The sequence below is a fragment of the Natator depressus genome, chromosome 2 (genome assembly GCF_965152275.1).
Source record: "Natator depressus isolate rNatDep1 chromosome 2, rNatDep2.hap1, whole genome shotgun sequence".
Classification (NCBI taxonomy): domain Eukaryota; kingdom Metazoa; phylum Chordata; order Testudines; family Cheloniidae; genus Natator; species Natator depressus.
This window is the reverse complement of record NC_134235.1, coordinates 91,997,540-92,018,958: the sequence shown is the minus strand read 5'-3', so window position 1 is coordinate 92,018,958 and position 21,419 is coordinate 91,997,540. Positions and strand designations below refer to the sequence as shown.

Below are 21,419 nucleotides of genomic sequence, written 5' to 3'. Positions count from 1 at the left end.
CTGGCACTTGTAATTGTCAGAAGACAGGATATTGGGCTACATGGACTACTGATGTGACTCATTATGGTCATTCTTATATTCTGAGACGCTGAATCCTACACTTGGCAGCTTTCTGAGAATGTGTATTGTGTGTATACCTGCAATCTGCAGGGCTCCTTCTGGAAGTTTGACCTGAGAGCAAAGCTTCCGGTTTAACAACTGATATTCTAAATACTCTGAAATTCATATGCACACTCAGATTTTACTTTAGAAGTATTATCAGGAAAGTACCATATGTAAATAGAAAGAAAATGAAAGACTCTAGCAAGCAGCAGCATTAGGGTAATGGAATCATGGCATGTGCTCCTCAGTCATTTTGTGAACAAGGAGACTACGTGTGATCAAAGGAAAGCAAATAGCTGTGACTTTCATCAATGTCAGCATGATCAAAGAGGTTGTTGAGAATCAGGAAATTTATTTATAATTAGGTGAAAATGCGGAAAAATTTGGAATTTGCATTTTTATAGAGAATATTTAGTTTTTATATTTTGTGAAAAAATAAAAAAAAATACAATAGAATCCCATTTATCTGAGACTCCATTATCCATTCTTCCGTATTAACTGAACTGGGGCTGACAGAGGGACCCCGTTGTCCATGTCTGAAGCTCTACAATTATCTGATTTTTTAAATTATCTGATCTGGCCCCAGTCCCACTTAGATCAGATAAACAGGGTTCCCCTGTATTAATAAAACATTGCGTTCAACTGATACCAGTATATACTGTGGCTAGGAAAATTAAAGTTCAGTGTTTCATTTTAATCATGGAAAAATGTGGGTTTTTATGTTTTTTATTTTATGTTTTTATTGGAGAACTTTGTTTTTTTTAGTAATGGAAAACTAGGATCCTCGGGCTACCGCTTCCTGCAGCTCCCATTGGCCGGGAACGGTGAATCACGGCCACTGGAAGCTGCGAGTGGCCGTACCTGTGGACGCTCAGGTAAACAAAGCATCTTGCGGCCCACCAGGGTCTTCCCCTGAACAAGCTGCAAACCAAGTTTGGGAACCCCTGTTCTACAAGAATTCATCCAACTTACATAAACCTAAGTTTCATACGTATCAATTTTACCCTTCAAAGTGATGTGTTTTTTTGTAAAAAGGGGGTCCAAAAGAAATATCAAATAGAAAACAAATCACATAGCCTTTTAAAAAACAGTTGTAACAAATCTCAAATTATATTCTCCCTCCCTATAGAAAAAAACAAGCAGTGTGAAAATGACAATCAACATTCAAAAATGCTATTCTAACCTGCAAGACAGACTTTTAGTTCATCTTCTTCCCTATACAAATGGAAATCCTGGTGCAGCCTTAACTGTAGTAGCAACTCTACCCATCCATAATATTTGTTGTGCCACATTAGAGCCAACACTAAAGTTGTTAGTTGAAATTGTGGTAATTTGGTCAAGGGCTTTCCCAGATACAGCCCCCACAATAAGTTGTTGATTTTAGTTTCAAATTGAAGTAAAACCCACATGCATACCAAGATTATCCTGAAAATTGGTATTCCACAACATGTGGACTTTGGGAAAGGAGGAAGGAAAACACCCATTTTGATGAATGGGTCAGTTCACATCTCTCAGAGCTGTTTGTCGGGCTGTATTCACCTCCAGGGGGTGTTCTGATTCATCTGAGAACCACAGGGGGTTTTGCACTGCCCCTGAAGAGAAGTATAGGGTCTGAGTCTTCCCTCCTTGCTGACTACAGCTGGTAGATGTGTTCCTCACAGCTAGAGCTAGGTAAAAAAATTTGGACAAATCTTTTTTTCTTTTCTAAAAAAATGCAGATTTGGTTAGACAAAATATTTAATGAATTCATGTTGAATTTGCATAATTGCTGTGGCTGAAAAAAAGAAAAATCTGAAAAAAGTTAAAATGATTTTTCAGTTCAAAAGGGCTTTTCATTTTAAATTTTACCTGGATTGTATTGATCTTTAAAAGATTAAAAAAGTCAAAATGTTTAATTTTGGATCAAACAAAATCTTTAGTTTGACCTGAAACAGTTTTTTAAATCTGTTGTGCTGAAAATTTTAAAAAAAAATTTAGGTTGGCCCAAAACTTTTTTTTTTTCAGGTCAGCAACTGAACTGACAATTTGATAATTTGCACATATCTACTCACAGTCCTTCAGTTACCATCTTCCTTCCACCCCATGGTCCTTTCAGCCCTATTGGGGCCATAGAGAGGCAAGGAGAAAGTCCAATCTGATAGCTGAGTGCAGTGAACTGTTCTCAGAAAGTGTCTATGTGTACCCCACAGGTGCACCTTAGTCATACCCCTCTCAGTACCACTGCTTCCCTAAGGAAAATTCACAAAACAAACTTAAAGCTCTGAAAACCAGAAAATACAGAGTTAAGGTTCACATCATCCCCACCTCCACAAACTTAACTCTGTCCTCTTTCAGTGATGCCACAATCTACCCCAAGAGACATTGTAGCATTTTATCCTTCCATATGATATAGAACATTGCAGAGCACACAACATGTGGGTACAGTAGGAGAAACTGTCAGACCACATCCTCACTAAGGCAAAAGTCACATTTAAAGCAAGCTTAGTGAAAACCAACTGGATCTGCCTGGCCTGCACTCAACCACTTCCCCTACACCTGAACAAACCACTCATTAGTCACCAGATGTTACCACCCTTTGGCCATTATACTAAGGTCTTTCTGGAACATTACCTGCACTTACTTCTGCCTTGTAGTGCACTGTCACATACACAACCAGACTGTTACAAATTCCAATGGCTAGAACTCACTATTGTGCTCCTCTGCTTGCACAGCCTACATAGCTCAACACTGAAACAAGGGGACTGGGGAGGGACAGGACTTACTTTTCCCCTGAACAGATCAGACCCACCTCTGGGTACCTACCCCAGCTGCAGGAATTTACCAGAGGTGGGTCTGATAATCCCCATGGTGCTGGGAGTGCCCCAGCCAGGAGCTCCTAGCTGCTAGTCCCAGCTAGGCTGGAGAGGCACAAGATTTGCTCTTCCCCTGCACGGCTGTGCCTGAGGGGAGATCAGACCCACCTCCACCTCTGGCAACCTCCTGCAGCTGCAGGAAGCTCCAAGGCTGCTGCCGAATTCCGGAGCTTCCTACAGCTGTGGGAGGTACCTGGAGGTGGGTCTGATTTCCCTCCAAGCTCTTCCGTGCAGGGGAAGAACAAGTCCTGTGCCTCCTCAGCCTGGCCAGAACTAGCAGCTAGGAGCCTCTGGCTGAGTGCTCCCAGCAGCATGGGGAAGATCAGACCCATCTCCACCTCCAGGACCCTCCTGCAGCTGCAGGAAGCTCTGGGGGTGCTGCATTCAGAGCCCAGCTTTGAAGGCAGTGCAGAAGTGAGGGTGGCAATCCTGTGATCTGCCCCTTACAACAGCTTTGCAACCCCTCCCCCATGTTACAAGGCAGTGAAATTTCAGATGTAAACATCTGAAATTGTGAAATTGACTAATTTTCATATCCTGTGGCTGTGAAATTAACCAGAATGGACTGTGAATTTGGTAGGGCCCTAATCATAGGGCAACCCTGGCTGAAACATACTTACAGTATTACCGCAGTGGCTCTTGCCAGCTCCAGAGAGGGCAGAGTTTAGCTTGTGAGAAATGACAAGGCTGGTGTGTACCTTAACTCTGTTTCCTGGTTTTTAGAGTTTTAAATATGGGTGCACTTGACATTCTGGAAAGCTATGAGACATTGCCAGTTAACTGTAACTGTGCATTAATGAAGTTTTTGGGCAGTAAATAACCATAATTAGAGCCTACATGAGGGACTATCTCTCTGCTCATGGTACACTGCCACAGTAGCAGCCAGCAAAGGTCCTGATTCAAGATCCCCCTTGATAGAAAAGAGAGAAGATGGCTGGCAGTTCATTCTTCACAAAGTCATGATGGAACTTTGACATGCCTTCTTTTCCCTGGTCCCAAATAGCATGGATTTGCCAACTTTCAGCGTGTGATATAGAGCCCATTTGTTTCACTGGCTTTTACAGAAAAGTAGGGAACAGTGAAGCACTAGCTAATGGGTTGAGATCTGTATTTGGAGGGAGCTTCTGCTTGATAGAAGGAATGAAATGACTGAGACTGGATTTTTAATTTTATAGAATTGGCAGTGTGCTCAGAGGTTGTGTATTGGCACTGATTATGATTCAAAATCAAAAGGAAATAAATGGAACATTATAAAATAAAGGACATGTTGGAAATTGGTGTTCTCAAAATACCATAATTATAGATCTTTGGCATATTAGAACTGCATAAATGGTGACAAAAGTGCTGTTAATACTAAGAAAATAATCATGACAGCACGAACAAATGCGGCTGGACCAAAATTGTCCCTGTGGCTCAGCATGATTAGAGCAAACCTCATCTTAGCTGCAGGAACATAGACCACCACCTTGTAAAGAAAGGAGAAACAGCAATGAATTATTTCAAAATAAATAACACAGAATTACTCCTCCCACCCTCCTCCAAATGGCTTTGTATCCATTTACTATTACTGTATAGGTGCAGTGCCACTCTTGTTCAGATTTAGATTTACTATTGCTAATAGTTTAGTATAATAGTATATTATACAAAAGTATAAGAGTATATAGTATAATAGTATATAGTACAATAATATAGAGAAATATATATAATATATAGAGAGAAATAGTATAGCTATATCTATATCTATATATGAAAAAAGGAAGAACAGTTTTTCACCCCTTCACTACCCTGTTATATAGATATATAGGCCCCAATTCAGCAAAACACTCAAACATTGATGTCAATTGAACTTAATCATGTGCTTAAAGTTAAGCAGGTGCTTATATGTTTAGTTCAATTGTGGCCATAAATCAACAACAACTACTGCATGGTTGGATGGATCTATTACAATACCCTGTAGCCTCAGCCTTGTATAAGATCCTAAGAATGCTCACTGTTGACCAGATTCATATAGGTCTGAACAAAAAAAGCTGTAATTCTTTTGATTTATTACCCAGAAAATAAATAGTAATCTTTTTCCCTTGTAGCTGAAATCTGATTCCGACAAACATGATGGCACTTTCAAATACATTTTGACGGGGGATGGAGCGGGAAGCATTTTTACTATCGATGAGTATACAGGTACAATTCATGTGACACAGAAGCTTGATCGAGAGGAGAAACCTTTCTACACTCTAAGAGCACAGGCAATTAACAGGAATACCCAGCTGCCCGTTGAACCTGAGTCAGAATTTATCATCAAAGTTCAGGATATCAATGATCATGAACCAAAGTTCTTGGATGGACCTTATGAAGCCACTGTTCCAGAGATGTCTCCCGAAGGTAAAAGAAAGTCAAGAACCAACTCTTTTTTTCCCAGGTTGCTGGACAGTTATATTATTTTAAAATATTTATATCCTATTTTATAGAGTGCCTTTCATTCAGAAGGCACTCTATAAAGGGCTCCAGAAGGGCTCCAGAGCATTTTCCCAAAGGTGAGCTCTAACCCTGCGAAGACTTACCATGCAGGCTTAACTTTAATATGTGAGTAGTCCTATTGAACCCCTGGGCATGTTTACCTTTAAGCATGTGAGTAGCTCCATGTGCATAAGTCTCTGTAAAATCAGGGTTGTAATGAGCAGATATATAACTATGGTACATCCCTTCATACACCAATGAAACACAGCCAACTTTCTAGGCTTGAAAATAGTAGTGTTGAATATCAGGACACAGCAACATTACATTTCAAGACAAGCAGAATATTGTATCAAGTTGAGGTTGCAAAGGAGAAGCGAGGGAAACAGAATCTAACATTCAAATTTAAAGTTGGCTAGGACACCAATCCTCTAATCTCTCAAAAAGTGTCACTATCATGTTTACTGGTCACAACATGTCTGTTCTTCAGGCTTATATCCATGGAAAACTATCATTATACAGTTAAACTGCAAGGGCCTATAACCTCTATTGACTCCTTTAAGTACATAAATGTAAGCTCAAACTAAATGAAAATTACTTGATCACCTCTTTCAGGCTACTCTGATTCTGTATGATGATTAAATCATAAGCTTTTATTACACTCCATGTAACACACCATGTACTGTAAATGGAACAGAAAAGAGTGCCTTTCACATCATGGGTAGTCAGTATTTCCTCTTAGTGCCAGATTTCAAGTTTACTAATCTGGTTTATGCTGGGGATTGTGTGCGGATGCAATAGGGTGGCGTGGAGCTGCACTGTCCAAAGGTACAATTCCTTCCCAATCTTTCTGGCATGCAGTAAGAGTGTTCACACTTCACCATCCTTTAGACGGGTGGCACTTGTTCCCTAATCCTTGCCCACTCAGTTTCTCTCCATTTAGGATGAATTATGCTCTGGAGGTGCAATAAGGGAAACACCCCTGTATTCCTTAAGCATGGAGACAGAAATTTTCCCTGCCCCCTGTACAGGCTGCATTAGAGGGGAAGGGTCTTGAAGGTAATTTGTATTCCCTCTCTGTCCCAGCATCCCTATGTTAGGGCCAGATAGAATTTGGACCAGGATTTGGAATATGTCTGGAAGGGTGGTACTGAAGGAATAAGTAAAGATGCCATCCTGTCAAAAAAGGAAAATTAGGTTAAAGAAAGCAACTGGCACAAATGAGCAAGTTATAGATACTGTCATGTCCAAATTGTCCTGAAAGATGGGAAAAAATTGATCCTTTAAAATTTAATCAACATATCCCACTAGTCTCTTTAATTACTACCTTCATCTACTTCAGTTATTTCCATTGCAAATAATACTGAAAAGAAAGTCAAACATTGTGCCAGTTAAAACTGTGTGAATTAATAAGCTCATTACCTCAATAACATCAGTGATCATAAAAGTTACTAAAAACTATGTATCATTCAGCATTACCCATTTACTGTTAGGGCAGCTTCACTGAATCTGTCACAGCCTCACAGCAAGATGTAAACTACAACTTCCTGTGCCACTCTGGATCTCAGCTTCCAAGCAGGAGAGATTTAGTCCAGAGGCCAGCAGGCAGTGCTTCCCTCATGTAAATATAGTAAAGGGATTTGACCCAGTATTGGGATATATGATTTAGAGTGTGTTCAATGTGATTGCACTGTCATTGTTCCCATTCCCTCTCTCTGAGAAAGTGGGAGGAGAGGAATTGACAATTGGAGGAGAAGAGGTGGATGGTGGAGGGACAGAGGCAGGCCAGGGGGAACCTGAGAGAGAGACAGAAACAAAGTCAGTGAGTAAACTGAGAGAAACAGGCTAAGGGGAAGGTAGACAGATGGACAGAGGGAAACCAGGACTGAGAGAAACCGTGAGTAAGTGGAAAAGCTGAGGTTGAGCAGTACAGACATATGTGTATGAGAGGGTCCCCTGAGTTCAATGCTGGCTGGTCAAGTCAGTGTGTGTTTGATGGCATGTTCCTGATCAACCATTCCTGTAGGTTCCTGAGCATTGGATCTGGTCATCTCCTGTCATTGATTCATAATGTCCCAGAGATCTAGAACAGGAGAACCAAAGGTCCTTCAGATCCCGTGGGTCTGGTTTAATGTGCACCCCCGCAAGTAAGCACTACTGGAGTCAAGTCCATCTTTTCAGGAAGTCACGAGAGGCACTTGGGGCTCAAAGACTGTCTTGAGTATTAGACAGCACCCAGTGAGATATCTGGGGAAAGGGGAGCCCAGAACTAATAATAATTATAATAATAACAATAACCTATAAGATAATAGCCTGTACATACTGAGATAGATATAGGTTTTTTTCTTTATTTAGAGAGTTATATTTAGTTAAGTACACTTAGTAGTAAGTTAAAGTGTGTGTGTTTATTCAAATAGTTATTTTTTATTATATGTATTCTTCATATATTTAATGTTATTGGAAGCAGACGGAAACCAGTTCCATTTGTTTTGATTTAAATAAAATCCCTGTTATGTTTTTTTTTTTTTTTTGACAACCATCTTATCTATCATTAAATAACCATTTATCATGGTGTAACACCCACACCCTGCCCCCAGCTCTCATCTCATGGTCAGTGATTTTGGGATAGGGTGACCCTTGGATGTATTTCAAATTATAACATGATAACCTACTCTGAGAGGCCAGTTTACACTCATTTGGACTTCCCATAGAGGGAGCACTTTCATTCTATAGCCAGGGATCCATAAGACCGCACTAGCAGATGCTACTGGCAGATCCACTTAATCAGCTTATCTACCACCACCAGGCTATACCCACCTCCTGACAGTGACGATCACTTTGGGGCCTGTTCTGGGCCCTCCACTGCCACAGAATTCTGTCCTGGCAGACATTTTGGCCTTAAAACCCCTCCATTTAGGTTTGCATGGAGGCAGGCATAAACCTAGAATTGGCCCTTAGTCTATGTAATTGATATTTAGAATTGACTATACACATGATACGAATATTGAATTAACATAAAAATAGGAGCATAAACAGTCATCAGTAACCCAAGAAAAATGGTTTTAAAATGTTAATCTTCTAGAAAATACCACAGTGGAAGATGAATTAATAAGGAATGAATGGCTAAACAAAAATGTTTCACTTCCCTTTGGTTTCTGAATTTACATGTGTACATTAACATTTAGTGTTACTTGTATATTTGTTTCCGTTAATTATGTGACAGTTAAATTCTTGTCCATGAAAAGTGCTGATGTGACACATCAAGAGATTGTAGGCCAGATCCTCAGCTATGGAGCAGGTGAGCAATGCCATTTTATATCATATGAGTTTTGGCTCAATATTTTTCTATAATCCTTCAAAGAGCTACAATATGGGGTGCAGCTGTGAAAGCTTTCTTGCGCTGTCCTTCAATTAACCTCAACCCTGACGGGTATAAGGTACTTACATCTCCACAGGAATAAACTTGGGCCTTGACCTCTTGGCTGAGCCTGCCAACAAGGGTGACAGTTAGGGCCAATTGTAGTGGTGATATGTGTGTGTGGGGAGAGAGGGTATGTGGAGACATGTTCCCAAGAAACTTTTTTTAAAGCATCAGCTTATTTCAAATAGTCCAGCAAACTGCTTTTAGATGATGCTAAAATAATTAGTGACCTGGGATAGAAATTGACCACATAAAATGAAAGACTCAAAACCCTATAACCAATCCCCTGAGTCATCTATTATATATTTCCATTCTAATATCACAGGATTATAGAATAAAATGAATTAAATATTCCATTTGGTTAAAGGTTTCTTTTAATCTAAGATATTCCTCTGAGGCAGGGATCGGCAACCTTTGGCACGCAGCCCACCAGGGTAAGCCCCGTGGCGGGCAGGGCCTGTTTGTTTACCTGCCACGTCCTCAGGTTCGGCCAATCTCACCTTCCACTGGTCTTATTTCACTGCTCCAGGCCAATCGGGGCTGCGGGAAGCGGCGCGGGCTGAGGGATATGCTGGCTGCTGCTTCCCACAGCCCCCATTGGCCTGGAGCAGAAAACTGCAGCCAGTGGGAGCCGTTATCGGCCGAACCTTTGGATGTGGCAGGTAAACAAACCAGCCCATTCCACCAGAGGGCTTACCCTGGCGGGCCGCATGCCAAAGATTGCCAATCCCTGCTCTGTGATTATGTAAGAGGTACTTGTACTTCGACAGTGCTAGGGAATTTTTACAGATCTAATGCCTACATCCTCCCCTTAGCACAGAAAGTACAAAAGTAAACTCCCCCAACCTTACCTGAATGGGTGATCTCTGAGGAGACTCTCTGCATGCTTCCCTCTTGGAGAGACACTTGGTTTACAGAAGTGATAGATTCATGGTCTTCTGATCGCCCTGAGTCATGAATATAAATCTAGGTGAAAGCCTGCAGATCTGTGGACACCCACATGAAGCAGCTTTCTTGGGGTGCACCATGGTGTGGGAACCCCTGCAGCACTGACAACATGGTCATTTCAGGAGTTATACTGCTACAGACAACTCCCATACGCACATTGGATGAACATGCCCCTTTACCCTCACTCATACACTCATTAGAACTCAGAGTGGTGTTAAATACTGGCTACCAGTTGCTGCATCGTGTGTAGAGACTGCACCCTGAATCTGGACAAAGCAAGTAGAGCCAAGCCAAAGACCTTAGTTTCTCGGCATCCTAAAACATTAATTCCAGTAAAGGGTCCTCTAACCTACCAGCAGATGGAGACTGGAAACAACAAAGCTTTGTGACATCAACCCCATATCAGTTCAGCATACCAGTTCTTCTCTCACAGCAGACATAGAATTTCCCTTGGCTGAGTTAAGCATGTCAGTTTGCTTTTATCTTTTAGCTTAGGTTCCCTTCAGATCTGGGCATCACCTAGTGAGGAAACAGCACTACAAGGCTCTGTGCTCATCTTCTGCATTTGGGAAAGAGTTCTCTGCCGGCAGACAAGCACAGACCAAGGAAAATAAGGTGACAGAAAGCACTGCCTAGCCAAAGACAATAATGTATTACTTTCCCTAGTCTGACACAGAATGTCCTCGCCCCCAACACTGACCTGCCACATACACTGGAAAATTTAGCCCAAAGTTAGGTTCAAGTACTAATATTTATATGAACATAAATGAAAATTAGCATAAGAGTATGCTTTCTAAGCTCTCCCATATCTGCGGGATTTAAATTTTATTAGGATTTTTTATGTAAGTGTCATAGTAAATGAAACATGTATCAGTAAATGGACTCTTTTGGGAGTACAAGACTATGGTTTTCCCTCAGGCATTTGGTATGATTTTAAATAAAGTGCTTCCCATAGTGCTATTAAACTCCTCCAAATGCAGTACATCTTATAGAATGGGTCGGAGTCAGATTCAATGATATATCAATATGTAATATTTTTAATCTATTTCGGGCCTAGTTAGAAAAACAAAAAGATATTTCCTACATGACTCTCCTGTAGCTACCTAATATGTTATAATAGGTAAACGACACTGATGTTTGCACCATAGGAGGCACCAACAATAAAGAGAACAATTTTATCTTTAAAGAGAATGTACGGAAAGCAGTGTACGCAACTTAGATGGTAGAGTAGTATCATAAAGAAAGTGTAAATAGATTTATTAACTAGATCTATGTTTGAACACATAAAACACATATTTGGGTCTGAACTGTTTTATCAGTATTGTGTAATCTAACTGTACTGTATTCAAAGACACAAGTGTGTGAAAGCTGATGGGTATGTCTGAGTAACTTGCATCTTTGGCATACCAAAGGCAAGTTCATTGTCCTTTCCAAACTTCCATTCCTGCGTAAATGATACTTCCATAAATGGTATCATAACTCTGAACAATACCAATTAGGCCATCAGTTATGTCATTTTACTCCTGGAACTTCAGAAAATTGCTTAAAAATGTGTGAGCCCATTAGTATAAAGTACAACATTTGTATTTGCTGATTTATTTTTTAATTCCAAAGAGGAAGCTGAAAGTATTGTTTATACTATTGTTTCAGGGATGCTAAGTAGCAGTGGCAACTTTTTATTATTCAGGCATAACTGCTCATGTTGACACATTTAATGAAGCACTATTCCACTGAGGTAACATCTTGCTTTTGTATGGTAGTACCCATACAGAAATATCTTCCACCTGAGGTGACAAATTCAAAATTGGAAAGGAATCTCTCCTTATTGGGCTGCCTAGTACCAAGTCCACATTTAATCTATGGTGTGGAATCTCATTTCTTGGGAGATGTGAGAAGCCAATCCCAAAATAAAGCCCACCCCTTTCAAAAATATATTCCACATTTTAAAATGGAAGTTCTCCTCCATCTGAGGTTCAAGAAGGAGAGGAGCATTTACCCCTGCCTTGAGCCTGGCCTCTCTTTACTAGATTACCACCACTTGCTTACTTCTCCTTTCATACCCTGCACCTAGGCCTGGCAGAGCCCACCTGTATGAGCTCCATGCTCCTTAGCCCTTCCTTGCCTGCTTCTATACCTCAGCAGACCCAACACAGAACCAGAGGGATTGGACTGGAGCTGCCCAAATGGGTAGTACTACAAATCACAGCTTCAAGTATTCATTTTTTAATAAAATGAGTAGAAAATGAAACATGGCCTTAACTGAATAAGATCCAATAGGCTGTAATCATCATATTGCAGTCACATAAGCAATCTCTTTTTCTATGTATCTATATCCCCGATCTATTAAATATAATCCCATAAAATAGCACATTTCTGAGCTTTACTTTTTGTATTTTGGTTCCTGTTTCAGAGATGGCATCAATCATACACTGTATCCACTGGATTATCCACAGTGGTAGCTTTTGTCAATATTAATACTCAGTTACTTCAAAAGGGCTGCATTATTTTCATGCTTAACAGTGATTTTCATATGCAGGAGTGGTTCAGTGAGACTGATCTCTGGTGACCTTCTGTTTCTAGATCACAGTTTGTTTTGAGTTAACATTTATGTACTTGAGTGTATATATATATACCCCTTACTCGTCAGTCATGTTTGAGAAGGGTGTTGCTTCTGAAGTTGAAAGCCTCAAATGTTCGCGGTTGTTGAAGATTAACCTGTCAATTTATCTTTGAAATTTCTCACCAGCAATAGAAAGATGTATATATCACTAGTTTGATCAGTGGCAGAGCTGGATTTTGCAACTAGGGGGATAATGGGTCGAAAAAGTGTGGTTGATGCATCCCTCGATTTTGACTGCACCTCCCCTCTGCCTTGTACCGTTATAGCATTCCCCATCTGTTCCCTGAAATTCTTCATGGTCTCCTCCATCCCCTGGGGCCAGGGACACACTCCACATCTAGCCCTTGCAACTCTGCCCCTGGAGCTGCTCAATTCAACCACAATGGGCCCCCCTTCCTGTCCCCCCATACTCCACACCCCCAGCCTCCCTCCCCTGCCTGCCCCACCAGCAGCAGTAGCATGAGCCCAGAGTGGTGGCAGCAGCAGCTGGGGCAGCAAGATCCACAGAGACTGGGTGCAGAGCAGCAGGTGCAGGCTGGCACCAACATAGAGCCAGGTGGGTCACTGTACTTGTAGCCACAGCCCCAATCTCAGACACAGGTGCCGAACAGCTCAGGGCTGCTCCTGGTAGTACCCATGATCTTATTTGCTGGGGGGGGTGGGGAGTGGCTGGGGGGAGGGGCAAGAGTGCTTCCCCAGCAGGCACAGCCTATTTGGGGGAAGCTTCCTGCTCATTGGAGCCCCTGGGAAAGGGGCAGGAGCACTTCCCCACTAGTGCAGTAGAGGGCCACTTCTGGCTGCTCAGAGCCCCAGCCACCCCCTGCACTGGGCAGCGCTACCATCTTCATACCACGCCATCACCACTGCCACTTATACCATTTCTGCCCATCTGAGGCCTCAAAATTTGCAGCCCTAGGCAGCTGCTTAGTCTGCCTATAGGTAAAGTTGATTCTGCATAATACGCTTGAAAAAGTGCCACATATACACCTAAAGGCCACGAGTGTGTGTGTGTGGGGGGGGGGGGGGGAATCTCTCTTCTCTCCACCCCCCACCCCAATTAGTTTCACTCTGAGACTGATATTATAGGCATGTTCTGAGGGTGGTATTCTGTACTTGCTCTAGACACAGAACTGCTCTTGAAATCAACAGCAAAGGAACAGCATTTTGCTTCAGAGTAGCCAAGTTACTGATTCTTTAGTCTGAGAAGTTTCTAAAAGAGTATTTTAGTATCCAGAGAGTGTCCTCCACTCGGAGCAAGATATATTGAGAGGATACTGTATTTTACACTCATGACCCCAGACCCTCTGGGTGTTGCTGACTTAATTATCAGAGAAAACATGCAATGGAAGAGACTGTCTTATGATAAGATGTTATAATGTGATCATAAGTCAGAAAGTCATGGAAAGTGGCTCTAGGTCTTGTTTTTCCTCAAGTGAGGTAGCTATTTGTATTCTTATATAGAAATCAGGTAAGAAATAAGATAAACATAATCATTTTATTATAAAATGATGATGCTGAGGAATATTTCTTTGCAAGGATATCCCCACGGATGGCCCATGGGGATGTTGTCAATTTTGGATCTAGGACATGACTGACTCCCAACTAGAGATGAAATCATGTTCTGTAGATTGATTTTGCTATCTCTTTTGCAGTAGGAAAGGCTCATTAAAGGCCTCAAGGATATAAAATGCTATCAGAGTCTTGTTCTATTTCCTGGCTGCTTTGCTTGTTAACAGTTTTTTTTCTATCAGCTCCTCTGTAGGTTTTAAATTAGAGGTTCATACAATATTCGTCTTTTGTTTTGGCTTGTTTTTTATGTGGAACACTTTAATAAAACATCTTTAAACATATCCAATGGAAAATAAATCTTAAAGTAGCCCATTCACATATCATAAATTAGAAAAAAACTGAGGACAATATACAGTATTTGCCAATATAGAGATAAAAATCCCATTGGAAAGTCGCAAGTTAATCTTTCTTTTTAATATAAATAGAAAAGGAGAATGGAACCAGAACAGAGGCTGAAGAAGAGAAGAAATATTAAGCCTTCTATTGAGCCTATTTTTGGAACATACACGCTTCCATTCTCTCTCTGCACTGCACGATGACATAGCTGGGTACATGAAATGGTTAGAAGTAGGGTCACCAGATATCCCAATTTTATAGGGACAGTCCCGATTTTGGGGTCTTTTTCTTATATAGGGTCCTATTAACCCCCACCCCCGTCCCAATTTTTCACACTTGCGGTCTGGTCACCCTAGTTAGAAATAAGGTACAGTGTACTATTCTAGTCTAAGTTATATAGGTTTTTATACCACATCATCACCATAGTACCTGAGCACCTTCCAGTACTGCATTAAGCAGCATGACTACATATCTATCACAGGTTTGTTTTCTCATTTGCTCTCCAGTAGAGTGTCTTGTTTTGGCAGTGTGTACCTTATATATATATACACATACTGCTGCTATGTATTTCTGTTAGGAGAAGGCAAGATCAAAGAAATGAGCCTTGCACTGGAGCAAAAATGTGATGAGGTTTGTAATAGTCCCTACTTCCTGGAGGAGTTAATTCCACAGCCTTAGATTTTGTCTCCTGCACAGACAAGATTTACTCTTAATTTTGAGAGTCCAGCTGTGTCACAGGAACATAGTTGTCAACCACAGTCTTTGTCCCAGAGCTTCAGATGTTTTTTTTTTAGACACCCTGGGCCTAGGCCATGGAGTGCTTTGAAGATAAGGACCAAGACCTTTAACTTGTTTTTAAATTATGTGGGAAGCCTATAGAGAGTGGAAGGTGGGTCTGATGTATTTGTAGCAGCCTGTGTTGCTGAGGAGATGTGCTACAACATTCTGAACTACATGGAGTTTCCTAAGTGCTGAAGGATTCATGACCAGGGTTGACAGCAATGGAGTGTGCCTTGCACCTGGAAAAGAATGTGAACCAGTCACTCCTTGATCTGCACAAGCTGGCAACTGACAAGAATGACCCTCATTTGTGTGACTTCATTGAAACTGTATTTGAAGCTGTAATCCAGTGGAGAGGTGACAAAGGCCAGGTCTTCATGCACCAAGATGGAATGGTGTTTCCAAGCCAGATGGAGATGGTAGAAAATCTTATTTGTAGATGCTGATATGTGAGAGCTCAACTTGAGAAAGGAATATAAGAGTACTCCTTTACGGACTGAATTGACCAATTGTGGGTACACTGTGGTTGCAAACTCATTGAAATCCTGTCCTCTGCCCACCAGCATCACCTCCATGTTGATCAGCCTCAGCTTCCGCCAGCTTTTCTTCATCAAAGAGCTGATCTCATCCAAACACTGGGCCTTTTTGGTGGTGGTTGTGATATGGTCAGATGTGTTGAAGGATAGGTACAGCTGTGTATCATCAGCATATTGCTGTCATTTAAGTTTTGATTTGACTAGTTCACCTAGTGTTTATGTGTAAATCCTGAAAATAACCAGAGAAAGAATTGATCCTTCTGGGACTGTACAAGTAACAGGTCTAGTGGTGGAGGTGCAGTTTCCCATCATTACTCATTATGTGCATCCCTCCAGGAAGGACTCAAACCATCTTAGTGCATTACCCTGAACCTTTGCATCTCTCTCAGGTAAGACAGCAGAATCTTGTGGTAAACAGTGTTGAATCTTGCAGAGCGGTCCAGGAGGATGATAATGGTTGTCTGTCCTCTATCCATTGACAGCAGAAGATCAACCATCAGTGCCATTAAGGCAGTTTCAGTTCCAAGTCTTCACCTGAATCCAGATTATGCATGGTTTAGAATGTTAGCTTTAGTTAGATGAGCATTTAGCTGGCCTTTTGCTAGCTTCTCTATGAGCTTGCTCAGGAATGAGACGTTTGATACTGGGTGGTAGTTGGCCAGTACTGAATATCTAGGGTGGGTTCCATACAGTATGAATTGATTTATATTAAATAAAATGGGTAAAAAAAAAGATGTAGACAAAGATGAGACAAGAAGAGAGAATCAGACACTGGTTAAAAGCTATAGATATGCCACGAGAGATTTATATGTTATTTATATGGGAAACAGTCATTTCATTTTAAACAAATATATATATATATATAAGAAATTTCTTATTTCACTTCTTTTCTTTTCAGGTACTTCGGTGATACAGGTTACAGCTACAGATGGAGATGATCCTGCTTATGGCAATAGTGCCCGGTTGCTTTACAGTATTTTACAAGGACAGCCCTACTTCTCTGTGGAGCCAAAGACAGGTATTGTTAGATCTTCCTATAACCCAAGCTTAATTCATGAACTCTCCTAAAATAGCTGTGTGTCAGGTAAAAATTACAATAGATTGTAATCTTATTTTCTCAAGACAGCACAAATATAATTTCCTCAGATCAGACAATCTACCTACCTATCTAGCACCCACAACTGTAGTATCTGAATGTCTCCTGATTTATGGCTTGATCCTGCTCCTGCTCAAGTCAATGGAAAAACTCCCATTGACTTGACTAATGCAGGATCAAGCCCTTAGGGCCCGATCTGGAGACCATTTAAGTCAATAGAATGAGTCATATTTACTTCAGTTGTTTTTGGATGGCGCCCATAGTCATTTCATTAAATAAAATGGAATACATTTCACATAAATCTAAGAAAATTTCAGCCTGGGAGACATTTCAGATATCTCTCTATTTTTAAGACATATATAAAACTGGTTCAAATAATAGTCACGATGCAAACATTAAATTCCAGGACATATAATAATAATACTCCCAAGTCTATAAGATTTTATGCTTAACACCTCAAACAAAATTTAATCAGCATAATTTATTTATGCCTCAATACTTCTCTGAAGTAGGGAATATTATTATTCTCATTTCAGAGATGAGCAAGCGGAAGCACAGAAAGTTAAAAGACTTGCTAAAAGGTGAAAGTGAGACAGCGGGATACCCAAGATATATAAAACAAGAAGCCCTAACTTCCAGCACAAGGCCACATGTGCTATGAACTAATTAGTGTGTATATTATTGGCTGTGGCCATATACTTAAAACTTGATGGCATTTGTCTGTTTGTCTGTCTGTCTATTTGTATGTAACACAACAGCTTTTCAACACAGAATTTGATCAATTCCAAAACTTCAGGGAATATTCTATGAACCAATGAGCAGAACCCTATTGATTTGGGGGACCACAAGGGACATGTGTAGCCCCCTTTAGTCTGTTTAATCCAGCTTCAAGTACCTCTGCAACTGTATAATGATTAAACCACTGGTTGATGGCACCAATTAATGCCTTTGAGCATAACAATATCCCATTTCTGTCCATCCTCCCAATAAAATTTAAAATGACATGAGCAGAGAATGGGGGACATTGTGTGGGGGAAGGGCAAATGGGGAGGGGGCACATGGAATCCCTAGCATGGGGGAATGGGGATGCATACAGAGCCCTGGCATAGGGGAATAGGAAACTCTTGCATGGTGGGAAGGAATCACCCAGAGCCCTTGGCATGAGGGAAGGGATGGAGGGTACAGGGAACCCCTGCAATAAAGTATGATGGGAGGGTGGCACATGGGTGGGAGTGTGGGAATGGAAGAATAAGCTCAGCCTGCAGATGTTATGAATTGTGAGAGCTCTTAGTGCTACCGAATCTGGTGCTTCTTTTTGTACTCTTAATGTCCGGTCAGATATTGTAAATAATGTGCTTAGCTAACTGTATCTTCCAGGTGTCATTAGAATTTCTTCCCAAATGGACAGAGAAACTAAGGAGCAATATTTTGTCATTATCCAAGCCAAAGATATGGTTGGGCAAATGGGTGGATTTTCAGGAACAGCAACTGTAACCATCAACCTCTCTGACATCAATGACAACAAACCCAAATTTCAACAAAGTGAGTAAATGCCAAGAAGTTTTATTATTACACAAGAAACTGTGGGGAACATTTAGTCCTAGTGCAACGTCAGTGAGTTCAGTGGTATACCCATTTAGATCAGATCTACATTTCGCCTTTTGTCTCATATAGTCAAATAAAAGATTGATAAACCAATAACTTTTCCATAGAAAAATAACCTGGACTAAATATCTAGAGAGCTCAAGCCAGTGCTATGTTTTGTTATAGTTTTGAGATAAAAAAGATACCTACTTTAGGGAAGTTAAATACAAAAAAGGAGTTTTTTTCTCTTGGGATTTAGGGCATAATTCTTCTTTATTACTGTTAATATATTGACAACTGTAAAATTATGTTTATCTAAGGATAAAAATTCTTTCTTTCAGGACTGACTAATTAAATGATAAATACAAACTGAACTAGTAGGGAAGCTATGCATCGCGCTGCTATCTAGCATGCAGCTGCATTCAGGAGAAAGAATCACACTATGCTAGCTTAATACAGAGATCTATATTTTAATGGCAGTCTTCCCAGAATGTGCATATGTAGAGAGGAGGTTTCACACCACTGGTTTTCTGCACCCTGTGGTCACTGATCTGAAATAAAGGTTAATTGTAAAAGTGTGGGAAACAAAGGTGGTTTCAGAATGAATTGGTGGGAAATAATTCGGACTTAGATACTTTTTATTCAGAAACCTACAGTAAATAATAATGATGTTGCAAGTGCACACCATACAAATACTGTAAACCGGTTGGGTCCAACTTTTCAGCATTAGAATTAAACTTAACAGCTGGATTCCTAGTCCCACTGAAGTTAATGTGAGATTTGCCATGGATTTCAACTGAGCTAAGATTTCATCCAGCAGTTTAAAAAGGCCACAGGGCCACAATCAATATTCTATTTCCCTATGCTCAGGCATAGGCAACTGAGCTGCTATGCTGTCCTCCCTATGGATCCTACAATCTAGCAAGAAAACAGGCAGTGTAGAACCTTAATCTTCTCTCTCCTCCCTTCGCTTGGCCAGGAGACTGAGCTGTAGGCAGTTAGGCCTAGTGGTTGGAGTAGGAGTCAGGGCTAGTGGTCAGAGTCCAAATGCCAGAACCAGGAAGCAGAGCCAAAGGTCAGAACTGGCTTGCTAGGAGTAAGGGAAGGCAGGAGCAGGATTGGCTCTGAGACTGGACCAAGGCTGAGACAGGAGGAGAACAATGCTTGGTGCAGGGTAGGATCTGGACTGGAGCTGTGGAGGAGCAGAAGAGGAGCAGTGGTTGGCGAGAGACAAGCACAGGGAGGCGGAGAGGGTGTGGGCGTTGAGCAGCCAGTGAGCTACCGCTGCTGCTGAGTTTAAGAACCAGCCTGTTGGCTTCCTCAACGAATCAGGCAAGGCAGTCCATCAGGCATCCCAGCTGGCTTGTTAGGGTGTCAGGACTGCTGAGCAGCTGCAGCTGCAGGGACTTACTCGATCCCTATTCCTGCAAAGTAGCAGGCTAGCAACCGGGTCACTGCTGAGCAGCTCTAGCAGGAATATGACAGAATCTGCTCCCAGCTCACCTCAGAGTGGTTTCCCAGGCAGCAGGGGAGCAGTTGTGATGCAGTTATGGAGGTGCTGCCCCCTAGTGCTTCCTCACAGGAATGAGGCTGATTCAAACACTTCCCTTTGAAACTCACATTACCCAGCTCAGGAAACATATTTTCAATTTATATTCGGGCAAACATTTTTTTTCTTAAATAGTCACCCCCCCCATGGCCTCAGGTGAGTGTTTCAAAGGCCACTACGATTCCCCAGGCCACAGGTTGCACACCACTGCTTTCAACTGTTACAGATTGTTGCCAAAGTTGACAACGTTTAATGTGAAGGTACTTGGCTGTTTCTTTAAGAGTTCTACTACATGAATATCTCTGAGGCGGCACCAGCGGGCTCTACCGTAGGCAAAATCATGGCAGAAGACAGCGACATAGGGGAGAATGCAGCCATGAATTATGTCATCGAAGGAGATGAGTCACTTGTTTTTGACATCAGTACTAACAATGAGACCCAAGAAGGAATTGTTATATTAAAAGAGGTGAGGCATTAAACAACCCACTAAAATGACACATATCATAACCTTTTAAAATAATAAAATAATAACTACTCCTACTAAAACAACAACACTGCATGTTGCTGTCTCCATGTTTTTCTATCTGGCTTCTTTAAACACTAATAATCTGACTGAAAATAGGATCTGGAAAGATGTGGGGAAAAACAGCCTCACTAGCTTAGAAAGTAGAATGATATTTTTGGTTTGTGGCTCAAGCAGTTGGCGTCAGGATATCTGGGCTTTATTCCCAGCTTTGTAATTGTCTCTTTATGTGACTGTGGGAAAATGTCTTCACCTCTCTGTGCCTTGTTTCCTCACCTGTAAAATGGGGAGAATAATAGGAGAGGAGTGTTCTGAGGCATAACTCACTGTTAGTAAAGAATGTTAAGATCTTGAGATGGAAGATACTTCTGTGTATTAGTGAAAAGTGTTATGATTTCTTCACTGAAACATACTCAGGAAGCTTCAGTTGTATATGGGACTTACTTTAGCATCACATAGGGAGAAAAAGAGTTAGCTACTAGAATTGAACTGATGACAAGTTTTCATTTGAAACCTTGAAGGGGAGGGAAAAGACAGAAAGTAAGTTCACTGAGTTGGTTACCTGTGTTCTCATGGTATGGAAAGCCAAAAAATATTCTGTGATGGAGCTAGAGAGCACAGGGTATTTACTCAGACAATGTCAGCACTTCTGTGAAGTATGGGAGACTAAAGAATTTGATGTTGCTGTCTTTTGCCCATTTGGAACAGTTACAAGGAAAGGAAGCTATTTCGCTAATATTTCCTGTTATAGTTTGTATTACTAATCCTGACTAAACAGATAGTAGGACAGACAGTATGGTCAGAGAGTTATTCTTCATTTGTTTTTTTAAAGGGGAGGCAGAGTTATTTTTTCTGAAGACTAAACTTTAATAAACTCAGTCTGAGCATCTGATAATTAATTAATTCCCCTTATTCTACATGAAAATTCATATGATGTATTGTATAGCGTTAACTCTACAGGCATTAAGAACATAAAACTACATTAGACATAAGTGACAAAGTAAAGGAAGCTATCCATTACAATACTATTAAATCATAACATCAGAGCAAGC

General features: G+C 41.0%; 1 protein-coding gene across 7 annotated transcripts in view; it reads left to right on the top strand.

Annotated features, from left to right (window-relative positions):
* Positions 1-21,419, top strand: part of LOC141982516 (cadherin-19-like) — a 175,583-nt gene that overhangs the window by 121,129 nt on the left and 33,035 nt on the right. For 5 of the 7 annotated variants that reach the window (XR_012638105.1, XM_074944700.1, XM_074944697.1 and 2 more), the window contains exons 3-6: positions 5,039-5,333; positions 16,514-16,633; positions 18,089-18,253; positions 20,126-20,310. Coding sequence is in view for 6 of the 7 variants with exons in the window: in XM_074944700.1 (XP_074800801.1) it covers positions 5,039-5,333; positions 16,514-16,633; positions 18,089-18,253; positions 20,126-20,310 (765 nt within the window). In the remaining variant the exon portion in view is untranslated. Of the gene's footprint in view, positions 1-5,038; positions 5,334-8,543; positions 8,704-16,513; positions 16,634-18,088; positions 18,254-20,125; positions 20,311-21,419 lie in introns of those variants that run through there. The other 2 variants (XM_074944701.1, XM_074944699.1) reach the window with 2 other exon arrangements.